At 38.4% G+C, this 14,016-nt stretch overlaps 1 protein-coding gene across 2 annotated transcripts in view; it reads right to left on the reverse strand.

Moving 5' to 3' along the window:
- Positions 1-1,522: 1,522 nt before the first annotated feature.
- plekha6 (pleckstrin homology domain containing, family A member 6) overlaps positions 1,523-14,016 on the reverse strand; it is a 28,771-nt gene continuing 16,277 nt past the window's right edge. For both annotated transcript variants that reach the window (XM_055160805.1, XM_055160806.1), the window contains 14 exons: positions 11,826-11,897; positions 11,657-11,737; positions 11,249-11,398; positions 11,043-11,138; positions 10,770-10,881; positions 10,554-10,681; positions 8,614-8,668; positions 7,961-8,064; positions 7,215-7,346; positions 6,220-6,357; positions 5,408-5,523; positions 5,138-5,286; positions 4,733-4,827; positions 1,523-4,065 (listed from right to left, as the gene is read on the reverse strand). In XM_055160805.1, the coding sequence (XP_055016780.1) occupies positions 4,742-4,827; positions 5,138-5,286; positions 5,408-5,523; positions 6,220-6,357; positions 7,215-7,346; positions 7,961-8,064; positions 8,614-8,668; positions 10,554-10,681; positions 10,770-10,881; positions 11,043-11,138; positions 11,249-11,398; positions 11,657-11,737; positions 11,826-11,897 (1,419 nt within the window). In that variant the 3' untranslated portion in view covers positions 1,523-4,065; positions 4,733-4,741. The remainder of the gene's footprint in view (positions 4,066-4,732; positions 4,828-5,137; positions 5,287-5,407; positions 5,524-6,219; positions 6,358-7,214; positions 7,347-7,960; positions 8,065-8,613; positions 8,669-10,553; positions 10,682-10,769; positions 10,882-11,042; positions 11,139-11,248; positions 11,399-11,656; positions 11,738-11,825; positions 11,898-14,016) is intronic.

Genomic DNA, 14,016 nt, shown 5'->3' on the forward strand with positions numbered 1-14,016 from the left:
TGCTGTTATGGTACACTGAGATAATCATTAACCATGGGCTCAGTGAGGTCATGATTCAGACATATACAGTACTTTCTCTATCCATGCGACCTTTTATATGTAGGAACTTTGTTGTTTTGTTGTTAAAGGGTCCATATTATGCTATTTTCCTCATCACAAACATACCTGGAGTTGAGTTTTGTTTAATTCACACTTGTTTAACTCACAAACTCTTCATATTTAGGCTGAGTTCTTCTCTCACATGAAAAACACTCTGTTCCACCTTGTGATGTCATGTGGTCACTAGAATCATTTGGATAAATTCAGCCCTGGAATTTCCCATCTTTACTGAATTAAAGGTAAAAGGAGCTGTTAACTTGAGAACTTCCTCTTCATGACATCACAAGGTGAAACAGAGCATTTTGAGGTTTGGAGATGTAGACAGACTAATAATAAAGGATTACTCAAACACATGTAACTTCAAAAGTTGAGGGTCCTCTACAAGTTTGTCTCCATGGAGATGTTATTTCTTTGCATGGAATGTTCCACAGTATGGCATTAAACATACCTGGTTTGCATTTATTCAATTACAGGTGTTTTATAGCTCAGCATTGAAAAACATGAACTCTTACTATGTGCAGGCTTGCTTTTCCATAGATCTGACCATTAACTTGTCTCTATTGTGACAACCAAGTTTATTTCCATATTGTGAAATAATCAAGGCAAAGCACCATCTCCAGGGAAACAAGCAGGTGGGGGACCCTCCACCAGAAAATTGACACACTGCACCTTTAGAAACAAGGTGCAATGCCTCTACTACAAGCTCCTCAAGTCCAAGAGAGTTTAAAGTTTTCTTGCCAAATGTGCATTAGCATACATCTCAGCTCCTTCTATAGGTCTATGTGATTGAAGGATAAGTCCATGACAAATGCAAGCCCACTAGACAAACTATGAACAAGTTGTATAATTTATTTGCTTTTCTCTAACCATGACATTTCTTTTGAACTGACTGCCTATTCACTTGAAGGCTGTCCAAAACACTTGTTGCCAATTGATTCTATTCATTCTGCTTCGACAGCGTCATTAAATGTATCAATTTGAGTGCCAAAACCACTCCATCTTCATCACAGAAAAGGAGAATACTTATCTTAAGATTGTTTTGTTGAAGAGTTTTCAGGCAGCAAAAAATCTTTGAGGACAGAAGAGGAACTTTTGAATTTAGATATTAAAAGCACTGAAACTACTCTCATGAATAATTTCCATTATGTTGTTGCCTTGTGTTTTGCTTCTTTTTTACAACTTCTCTTGACTATAAGTTTTTTAAAGTGCCTTCACTTTCACTGTTGTATACTACTGTTCATCTCATTTACACATTTGAGTGATGATGTATTTTTTGTCTCTGTAAGTAAATTTCTCAGTAAGAAGTAATTATTTTTCCACCCTTGTTTGTTTTGAGTAATTTTGTCAGTCATATTATATTATGCCGCAGCAGCACCTACAATTTATGCACTAATCAACAAAAGCTGACAAAATGCTGCCATCATAAGCACTTGGAGAAACAAGGCATACATTCACTTTATTGCAAAAAATTTAAAGCAAGCGCAGTGTTTTTAATTAATTGCATAGTCCAAGCACTTTGAATGTCTTCCCAAAATGGTTACATTTGATATTATTAATCATCCAGCATACAATTACTGTAAATACCATATACAATAATTGGTGTATATATTGTAGGTCATCTTTATTCTCATTAGCCTCAAATGCTACATACAGAAGAGTATCAAATACAACATAGATCAATGTTTTTCTCCGAATTCATTCGAAAATAGCTTTGCTTCATCAAACTCTTCTCAAGAACATTAAAATTAGGTCTGTGAAACGTGACTATTCATGAATTTAAAAAAATATGCATGTCATCTTCCACGGTTCTAAAAAATCTGCAAAAAAACAAATATAGAAATCTTCTCTCCAGCTGTAGTGTTTTTTGCTTTGTTTTTTCATGAAAGCTTACGACTTTGAACAAATGAATGTGACTACGTGAATTATGAGTATTAGCCGAACTGTGTTACAAAATCAGTTTGCACATCAGTCGAATTTATGTCATATACATTATACATTTTAAACACACTGCAATGAACCAAATGAACATTAACATTTACAGTTAAATAGCCTACCGTATAGTTCCCCTCAAATAACTGACTGCATGAGAATTACACTAAGGTCACTTTCCACATACAATTACTTTACAGAATATATATATATATATATATATACTGTATGTTCAACATCCACCAACTCCAGCTGACAACATTATCCATAAAGCATTGACCTGTGCTGACTAAAATGACATGCTAAAATAAAGAGACAGAGAATGGAGGGTATCTGTTACAGGGGTGGACAGTATCTGCTACATTGTACAGGTCATACGTGTGCTCACAAACACCTCTTTCTATACTAAGAAGGTCCAGTTTGTACACGTCTTTGACAGATATTAAAGCTGATCTTAATGCTGTGTTCATGTACAATCAGGCTTTCATTCAATTACAGTTAACAAATGCATAAGGTGATGAAAGAACATGCGTTGCAGAGTTATTTGCATTAGTAACTGTAAATGATTTGCTTTGAAGGTTGCCCCCTTTTTGCATCAACCCAAACTACCTCAGGAACATAAACACAGCATTAATCCCAATAAACCTTTAAATATAAGCTGTACCAGTGACTCCAATGTAGAACTAAAAGAGTATTAATACATACTGTATGTTGAATTGTAAAACAGACCTGCTCAATCTAATAGTTTAACACAACATTGTCAAAATAACCCAGGTTAGGGACATGCTGTGAACATTTTAACTGTTGTTGAGATCATCCACTAGCAGCTGAGCTTGTCCAATACATTTTGTAGTTCTACAAATAATGTAGCATGATTGAGTAATCTGTTTGTTTGGTCTTTTTGAAATTATAAAACGTTGGTAACTTCCTCCTAAATACACAATGGATGACATAACACTGCTGGGATGACTGCTGCTCTGTTCCATTGCTGTAGTTGCAGCATTATACATAAAATGAGTCTGTTTATCTGAATAGGTTCAATTCACAATAGTGAATAACGACTTGATTTATAATGTAACCACATCACATTCTGATACTTATAAAGTGAGGGAGCACATGGGTTGGATTTAATTTTGGGAAAAGCTCGGACCCACCATGCATGGGTAATTATCCACAGCAGGGACACAGCAAACAGGGACTGGTGCACGCTGTGCTAAAATGCCACTTAAAGACTTCACAGAGTATACAGGAATTATTGTGCACTTTTGTAACTTTAACCATAACATAATCTGCTTTTAGACACCAAGAGGGTCAGCCACCATCAGTATATTCTTTATAAGAGGTCACAGAAAGGGAAAGCAAAATGGTGACTTGCTAAATAGTTACTATAAATGACGCCAACATAACATGATTGAAACAAAATGGGAATATGACAGGTAGAACCTCTAAAAAAGTCCGTTCTTAAAACAGATACTGCTCAGCTTTCATAGTTTAGAATAGTCAGGATATGAATAAGATCTGTAGTTTTATATATACACAGTAGTGCTGTACTCTAGGGTTAAAGACTGTAAATCTCTACAGTGAGTGTTACTCTTTGACAACACGGGCCTATGTGTGTTCAAGTGCTTTGTTTAGTGCCATGAAGTTGCATATGAAAAGAAGTGATCCGACATGAGGTAATGGAGACAGATGGGAACGAGGCATCACAGTGAGTTGAGCACAACCCAGTTTATGTACGTCCTGGGCAGGACCACAGGGACGTGTCCTCCAGGGACTCTCCACATCCGGAATCATGCAAATGTGCTGCTATTCCACGTGGACGTAGCTCATCTTCAAACACAACTCCGAAATGAACAGGTCCCATTTCACTTCATTGAGTCCTGAGCTACTTGAATCTGGTGTGTCTTCTATAGTCCTCTTCCTATAGCATTAGCTTTTTGGTCAGATTGAGTGAGGTGAGGGGAAACCATTGTCTTGTCAGTCAGGTGAATTCTCAGAAAGATGCTCGGTCAAACTTGGCAGCAACCCAGGCCTGAGCTGTAGACAAACACAGGAAAATAAAGTTCATTACAATAAAAACAACTGAGTATTTTAATGTTTTACATGATAATAATGGTTACACCCATGTCCAAGAGTCATAAATATAACTACAGTTCTATGAATGCTAAGTGACTGCCAGAGGTCACTGCTGAAAGCACCAAATGACCCTCATAGTCACTGCGATCAGGGGGGAGTGAACAGAACTACATTATAACATTACAGGTGAAATATCAATGTGGCAAAGTTAAAAACATATCTTCTCTACATCCTTATGGGTATTTCCTTGTAACTAAGGGGGTGTAAACTGACTCATGGGAATGACTCATTTTTTCAACAAAAATATGTTTTGTGGGAAAACATTTTTATCACTTCCAGTTTTGCATATTAAAAATAATAATCCAGCATTTCAGCTCAGTTATTACATTTAAAAGCTTCTTACTAAGATAAAAACATTTCCTGTAAGTAGTAGGCAATTATAATCAACCAAGGACTATATCTAATTCAGAAGATTTCACATATTATTTATTTAATAGACAAGGCAATCATGGTGAAGCCACCATGAATGAAGAGGCCTGTTGGTTGTGATTTACATTCTTCAGTGAAAGATGACACATCCTACTGATAGTGCAGTGCTGAAGGAACTAGGAGCAGGACAGTGGGTTACCTTGTGTGCTCATGCCTTCATGACATTGGCAGAGTTTGGTTCAGAGGGCGGAGATGGACGGGTCGGGGAGGTGGGGGGGCTGGGGACACAGCGGGCTGCAACCACATGGAACATTTGGGTAAACATACATTCTACATCTATGTCTAAGGTCGACAAACACACAAACTATGGGAAGAACTGAGGTCCGGATCAGTCCATGTGTTGATGCATGCACACACAACTTAGTAGTACTACATGAAATAATGCCAGGTTTAGTTTACACATATGGACTACCGGAATCTACAAACGTTTCACATATGAGCACACTACAAATCACAATCAACACCACATTTTTTCAGCCAATTCTTTCTTTGCACAGGAGAATTATAATTCTGTACACATTTTTTAAACAAGTAGGTGTCCTACCAGACAGCAGGCGGCTGCGTCGGGACGCCTCTGCAGCCAAGGCACATGAGATCTCAATGCGCTTCTCTTGCTCCTGCAACTGCTGCTGAGAGCTGACAGGGGGCGCTCCATCCACAGGGCCATCCAGCACTGGGACCATGTTCTGAAGGCTGGACACATGAAAAATATGATTAACTTGATTCAATATTTTGAAGGAATATAGTAAATAATACAATAAATTGCAATACAGACAATTTATTTTACCAGAACAGCCATTTAAGCCAAACCTACTTTGATTTGGCAATAAGAGTTCTGATACGCTCCAGTTTCTTCTGCTTCTCTTGCTGTTCTGCAGGACTGAGAGGAACAGAATCATCTTCCTCTAGGAGGCGTTCTGCAGCCAAGACCTGTACAAAATAATGTATAAAATATAGACAGTAAATAAAGAGACACATGTCAACAACTTTATTAATCCTAAAGGGCAATTCAGTCTGCTGATCATGCACAGACCATAAATAATATCACGTACATAAAACATACATTCAAAACCGTCTTAGTGCATCAGGGGACACATCAGCAAAACTGACTTTCCATTTAAAAGTTTTATGGCAGAAGGAGTAAAGGACCATGCACAGGGCTAGTCTTTTGTTCTGGGGTGACATAGAGCCTCCCAAGGGGCATTAGCACAAACTGCAAGCGCAGCACATGGATAGGCTGGCTCAGTATGGTGTTAGTCATTTGCCACAACCTTTTTCTCCACACAAAAGCTAAATATTCCATCTGAACACCACTGATCCATCCATATGATCAGGTTTACACCAGACCAGTCTGTAAATTAAATAATTCAAAAGTGAGAAATCAGATTAAAAATAACAAAAGTAATCTATTTATTTTGTTGACAAGCCATCAGTTATATTGGGGTTACAAATATACAACTCTGAACAGGTTATATTGAACATCTGGAACTATCTGACCAACAGAGGGGTCAGAGTCCACAGTCGACTGGGGCATTGCTTTTTCTCTGATTCTCTGCTTATATAATGTTTCTGCGTGTGTGTGTTTGTGACTGAATGGAGTACACAGGTGGACAGGTGATATTGTACCTCGTCGTAGAGTTCGGGTTCCACCTGTAAACGTCTGAGCCTGGCGATCTCCTCACTGGGAGACTCCAGCCCCTCGCCACGAACTGCAGCCTCCAAGTCTTTTATATCAATCTCATGAGCTGTCAGCCGCCTGGGCACCTGCACACATAACACACAGAGTCGTAAATGACTGGTATATTATTCATGCCCATATGAAACAGAAAACCCACACCATGGTTCTTGCAGAGGTGAAAATGCAAAGAACAGCAATATAAAGGTGAAAAAATACATAGCACACTCAGATGGCCAATGTCCAAAAGCTTTTTCTATTCCTAAATAATGCCTCGGCAAAAAAACCTTTGCCAAATGATTTTTTCACTTTATATTATTCATGCCCACACACTACTCTAGAATTTAAATTATATACTGTCTATATCAATGTGTGTTTTTTTTTATTTACTTATGTACTTGTTGCTTTAAATGAAATGCCCATGCTGTTGCAGCAATTCTAAACTGAAGGGACTGAATGACTGAAAACAGTATTAGATAAAACATAGAGAATTAATAGAAATATTCTAAAAATGTGGTCAAAATAAAAATAGAATCAGCATAATACTTAATGAACTGGCATTGTCTCTTGTTCCTAGCTTATGAAAGGGGTGGAATATTTATTGAAAAATTGCTAATATCACAGTTGTCGTTTTGAAGACATGAAAAATAAAAAAACAACAAGTATATTGTCTATAATTAAAACTATTCTAATTACCTCAAAAGGAGACTGAAACGTCTAGTGTAATACCCCAAACAACGGTGAATTAATATTTCTCGTTTACATTTTATGAGATACTTGAACCTCACCCAAAACATTTACAGGCACATTTTATATATTTTGATATATTGTTGAAATACTATTTGAATATTGTTATTGCAAAAATGTAAAAAAACATACTGAGATATTATTATTTTTTATTTGTGGAAATAGACCAGTCTTATGTAAACTCATATGTAGCTCTTACCACTTTGTAGTTATGTGAGCCTAGGTTTAGACTCTGCCTTTTGTTCAGGTTCCGTCTCAGCCGCTGGTTCTGCTCTTCCACACTCATTTTGGGCTTCACTTCAGCTGGGAACACGGCGCTCTTTGGACGCTCCTACAGCAGCACACACAGATCTCAGTTAAACCAATGCCAATACTTGTGCTATAGATAAAAAGATATATTTGTCTGCTAGATAATGTATGTACAGAGGACATTAGCCAAGTCAGTGTACTAGGGGAGTTTTTTGGGTATCTTTTAACTTTTTTTTTAGTGGAAGGAAATGTGTTTATCAGAATCAGAATCAGAATGTACTTGTCATTTCAGAACACTGTACTCCTTTAAAATATCATATGTCAAGTGCAGTCTTTAAAACAAACACCCCCATATTGTAAAGCGCTTCTAAGTCAGTGCTATTTTGTAAGATGCATTAGCGTCAGGGCTACATGACAGAGCTGATCTGCCTAACAGCTTTAGGGTATCCACTTGACATTCACTCTTTTGATGATAAAAATTTCATATTAACTTTACACAAGTAGTCGTTTAACAAAGAAATATCTATTTGGTTCTTTAAAAACAGCAGTATATCACAGTTATCGTATGCAACATATCAATCATCGCATTTATCGCTATATTGTAATAATATTGTATCATGAGCCATGTATCGAGTATTGTATCGAATCATGAGGGACCCTGTGATTCCCAGCCACATTGTGTACTGAGTTACATACTCTTGAGATTCCATTGTGCATTCTTCCACGATACCGAGATCCACCTGAGGCTCTGGTGGGAGCTTCATCTGTGGGAGATTTTGTCCGTGGTGGAACAACACCCACTAACAAATTGAAGAAGAAGAAATATTTACACTAAGTAATCCAATATCAAATCAATTAACAGTTTTAGACAGCACTAACAACAACAATATTTCACTTAAAGGTCTTATATTGCGCAAAATTGATTCTTGTGAATTTTAAGCCATGTTAAAATGTTGATACCTCCTCAAAAACATACATGGAACTGTTTTTGTTTCATTCACATGTTTGAGTTATGCTTTATTATGAGTCTATTTACATCTCCAAAGCTCAAAATGCTCTGTTCCACCTTGTGTTTTAGCTTTTGTTTAGTAGACATTGGTAATCCAAGGCTGAAATCAAAAGATTCTAGTGTAGTGTAGTGTGTTCAAGGTGTATGGAGTTTTAAAACACTTCCTGTACATCACAAGGGTTTGGTTTGGTTTGGTTTGTGTGTTAAACATGTGTGAATGAAACAAAACACAACTACAGGTACAGTATGTTTGTAATAAGAAAACAAAATTATAACATAAAATGAAAAAAGCATAATATGGGCACATTAAACCTATGCACATGTATAATTTTTAGTATACCTTTATTTGTGGATGATTGTCTGTCCTGGGCTGCGTCCTCTGCATCACTCATATTCTGTAAAGACGGAAAACAGCTTGAAATTTTAGCTTTTGGGGACAGGGGTTGAATAAGATGAGGGTGGATACCACTTTGAGAGAGCAACATCAAAATCAGTACATGAAAAGGCAGTTATTTTACCTCTACCATATGCAACAATGTTTACACAGTGGTTAGCTCAATATCTCCAAAGTAAATTATGGTGTTTTGGCAATGACAGTAAATATTTATGAATACTGACTATGGAAATTAAAAATAAAAAAAACTTGATTAGCCTGACTACTTTGTTAAATTACAAAGAAGCGATATTCTATCTTTATATACTGCTACCATAGAAGGCTTTCATGGTCGAATGTTTTTTTCTGTTGTAGACTAAATGAAATCACTGATGTTTAGTGTTGAAGCAATACACAGATGCAGAGCAAGAAAGTAATGAAAAAATGAAAAAATGCAGATGAGAGCATTCAAAAAATCTTACTTGTGCAGTGGTTATGAGTTAAGACAGTCAGATTTAAGTCACCCTTCAGACTGGTTGACCTGGCATGTAGGAGGCTGAAAGCGTTAAGTACCTTGGTGTAAGAATCTTCGGCATCAGAGTAGGCCAAGCCACATAGCCAGGCAGCACTGTCCCGGGACAAGGGTGGGGTGGAGGGGGGGAAGCTGGGGGAGGACTCCAGGGGGCAGTAAGACTTAGGGAGGGGGGGGGGGGCGGGGAGGGACACACTCCTGGCTCACCGTCAAGGCACAAGACAAGGGGAGGAAGAGAGGGCAGGTTTAGGGGAGAGCAGGGGGAAGATAACAGCAAGATCATAAGCTTATAGAAAGGCAGAATGTTTCAATATGAAGGAAAGCAAAGCGCAAAAGGCTAGAAATAAGATAAGACATGCTTCAAATACTAATAATATAAAAGGTAAATGTTAATCCAAATTTAAAATTATACAAATTTGTACTGTAGTTAAAGTCCTATGGTTTAGACAGAAAGATGTTCATTGAATTCACTGAAATTTACTCTTGATTGTACGTACTGCAGATATTTGTCATCTCTCTAAAGAGAAATAGTATTTAGCATACAGTTACAGAGAATGTAGAGAATAAAGATGTTTCATATTGAATACAGGTCCATATAAATTGCCAAAAATAGTTTGAATGTGTTTCAGCTGGGAACATATATATATATATATATATATATATATATATATATATATATATATATATATATCGCAGTATGTATGTATTCATTAATTATGTATTATTGTTAGCAAGGACAAAACATGGAATGCAAAGTTTGGGACATAAAAAGAAGCATTCTTGTTGTGTGGAGTTAAAGATGTGTCTGCTTGAAGATTTTATGGGAGCTGTTTCTGGGGCAGGTTTGGGGACTAACCACAGGGGAATAGATCAAATGAGATGTTTCAGGAAAACTCTTTTTTACACAAATGACAGAGACGGGACATGACTCCAGAATTGGGTCAAGAACATCGGTCTGATAGGATTCCTGTATGGGAATTGATTGGTGATATCTGCTGTGCAGACACCCTGGTTCATCTACCTGGGGTCTGTGAGCATTTTTACTGTCGCAGTCGTAATACTGCATTTGGTCTCGTTGTTGTTCAGGGGTATTGGGTGGTGTTACACTTTGCTCATAATTTATCTGAGAGTTAACAATGGATTCTTCTAGCATATTTAAGGGCAGTCTGAAGTTCTCAAACAAAACAGCAGGTAGGCTTTGATCAGGGTCTTTTAAACTTCTGGGCCTTGACCTCGTCTTTAGTTCACACTGTGGAACTATGCAGGACATAGGTCGCTGTTTAGGAACAGGATTTCTGCGCATTTTGGGTTGGGTTCTACCGTCAAAGCACAGGTCACTAGTGTCAGGCCTGGGGTGGGTGCAGCTGCTTCTTACCTCGGGGTGTTTGGATGGGGGGGTCTGTGAGCCAGGCAGTGGGGAGAAGGGGCTGAGTGGGCTGGTCAGGCTTACGGAGCTTAGAGGACTGGCAGGACTATTAGTGCTAAAGGTACCACTGCTGACCACTGTAAAAACACACATCATACAATATTATTTTTCTGAGTAACAGAAAAGAAGAAGAAGAAAAAAAAAATGTCAATCTAACAGCTTTACCTTTGTGCTTGGCTGTGTTAGTGCCTCGGGACGAGTTGTTTTTATGAAGGGCTTCTAATACGTCCTGCACTCTCCAAAACTCCTTCTGTATATGATTACGTACAAGGACACTCTGCAAATATACAACAGACTATCAATCTTGTAAGCAGTTAATTAGCAAATCATGTAGTAAGTGTTGTTTTATGCTCTGGCTGAATAGAACAGCCATTTCAGAGTATTTCAGGACGCTGTGCAATTTTATAAGCAGCAAAACAAAATGTAAGATTCTGTCACCTGGCCTCCAGTGTTGAGTTGCTCCCACAGATCTCCATGAATGGCATTTGCCTCATCCTCCAAAGCCTCAAACTCCATACGGGCAGTGGTTAATGCCTAAATCAGGAATAAAAACTCATTAGCTTTCTTAATTTCACCAGCAACAACCAACAAAAGAGATAATGTTTGAAAAGTGTTAAATATCAGAGTATCAGAGGAAGTCTTACACTAGAAGCCTGTGAAAGCTCTCCTCGGATGTTAATGAGCTGGTTCTGAAGAGTCTCCTTCTTGAACTGAAGTTTCTCCATGGCCAGTGGCTGGTGGTGGTGCAGCTCCATCTCCTGGTGAGTGGACAGTAGTGCATCCTCAAGGTTGTCCTGCATTAAAAAAAAAAAGAGCCACAAAAAAGGAAATGTCTTAGGGTTCTTGTTCAACAGTATATGACATGTTTTTGGAAATGGCACAGTGAAGTTAACTGTCAGACATCACAGGGGGAATATTCCAGTAACGTTTATGACCCTAGTGGTCAGGTGGGCAAAACATACTCAGAGCAGAGAGGCAAAGAAGGATCGTGGGTGTGGGTGGGAACAAAGACTTGGAGGTAAGTAGATAATAAATCATTGATATACATGTACCTTATCCATTCTTAGCCTGTGGACAAGAGATTCTTGGTCTTTCAGAAAGCGGTTTTGTTCACACAGTCGGCCAAGTAGTTTCTATGAAGAGAAAAACAAATACAAATTCATGATATCAAGACTAGTCTGTAATAAAAAATGATGGACATAAATGAAACATGATTCTTACACTTGTTTCAATTTCATTGAGTTTTAGTGTGGGGTGTAGCTCTCGGCTGTAGGGATCATTATATGGAGGCACCTGGAACAAAATAAATTTTCAGTTCATGTGAACATTGTCCTGAGTACTGACCAATATTCTTTACATTTGTATGACAAATACAATTTAAACATAAAGTGGATAGTAACACATATTAGATAGTTTAAACAATATAAGTAAAAATTTAAATCAGTGCAGTTGTTAAGTACATTAATCCCATACGCAGTAGCAGAGTGTGCAGTGTCCCACCTGCTGATCCAGGTAGTCCAGACTGCGCTGGAGCTGGAAGTCTAACATGTCATCCTGAGTCAAGCAGCAGCAAAGCAGCAGAGACAGACAGAGACAGACAGACAGAGCGCAGATAAGCTCTACAGAGCAACCCAGTCAGTGTGATCATATGAATCTCATCGCAGGAGACAACCTGCTCCTCACAGTGTCACACGCATGTACACTTGATTCAACATCAGAAAATCTTTAAAGGTCCCATATTATTCAAAATTCACCTGAATTGAATTGATTTTAGCTATGTTATATTGTTTTACCTCATCAAAAACAAGTTGTTTTGATTCATTCACACATGTTTGACTAATCCTGCATTATTTCACTGTCTACATCTCGCACACCCAAAATGCTCTGCTCCACCTTGTGATGTCATGAAGCAGTAGGTTTTCAAGTTAACAGCTACCTTTTGCCTTAAGTTTAGCAGAGGTTGGCAATTCTAGGGCTGAAATCATTCAAATAATTCTAGTGAAGGTGTATGAAGTAGAGCCCGACCGATATGGATTTTGTTGTGACCGATATGAAACCGATATAATGGGGGTTGGAGCTGCCGATAGCAGATATAATCGCCGATATATTTAGTGATGTAAAAATTCACTGTAAATCTTGAATTGATTAAAAAACTTAGGTTTGGCTCTAGTGGATTCTAAATTGGGTTTATTTAGGCAACATTTATTGTTATTTTGACTCTTTACATCATATTTACATACAGTAGATTGGCCTAATGGCATTTTTGCATCACATTCTCGCTACTGTTACTGTCACTGCTAGTGATGAGTATTCCAGTTTTTTTTTTTTGGAGAACCGGCTCGGCTCACTAAAGCAACTGGCTCTTTCGGCTCCCAAGCGACTCTTGAGATGGTTTTGTTGCAAGCAGGACTAAACCAGAACTGAACCAGGACTGAGTGTCGGGACTCGGTTTCTATCTTTCTCCTTCACTCAAGCCCAAGTTTAGTCCTGGTTTATTCATTTTATGCTGAACTGCAGCCAAATATGCACTTTTTTTTATCCTATGCACACGCAGATTTCTGAAAGTTTCGTTTTCAGCCGCTGCTGCTGTCAAACTACGGGTCTACATGCGGCATGAAGAGAAAAAGTGAGAAAAAGTGAAAACACGGCTCCCAATAAGAAGCAGGCTCCCGTTGTTCGCTTCAAAGAACCGGATCTAAGAGCCGCTTCGATCGCGACCGACCCATAACTCCTAGCTAGCTCGCTATTAGCCTTTAGCCGTAAAAACGTGCGCACCGCGGTAATTAATTATATGCATAAATGTGGATCATTCACACGTCTATTCACAGCTCATTTACATATCAATGCAGGTCCAGTAACAAATATACGGCCAATGTAATCACTTTACAATAGACCAATAGAAAACAGCCTGTTTATGTGTGGGAGCTACAGCAGCTAACCGCTAACAAAACCTGAACTAGCTTCAAAGTCGACATATTTCCAACACTCACCGTTCACACAGGCTCCTCCTCACATCACAAGTCTGCACTAATAAATGTCCTTTTAATCCAGACTCAAACCGATTGTCCGAAAAAGAATATAATCTCAGGGTTGCGCACAGCTGCGGGTGTAAACAAACACACGCGAGTGAAGTGAAGTCACTCTGGTGGTGTGTTCAGGGACAGTATGGACACAGACACAGACAAATTACACCGTAGATAAATACTGATGCGGAGCCACATATTAGGACATTTATCAGTCTGTAAATTGGATTAAATGAACATAATGTAGAGAGTCTAAGCTTTATAACGAGATATAACATGCCCACGTGAAATATCGGCCCATATCAGCAAGCATATCGGCCGATAGCCGATATGTCTCCAGGTGCCCATATTGGCCCATAATATCGGCCAGCCGATATATCGGTCGGGCT

Source organism: Boleophthalmus pectinirostris, unplaced genomic scaffold (assembly GCF_026225935.1).
Source record: "Boleophthalmus pectinirostris isolate CB_2022bp ecotype Guang Dong unplaced genomic scaffold, ASM2622593v1 HiC_scaffold_3, whole genome shotgun sequence".
Lineage (NCBI taxonomy): Eukaryota > Metazoa > Chordata > Actinopteri > Gobiiformes > Gobiidae > Boleophthalmus > Boleophthalmus pectinirostris.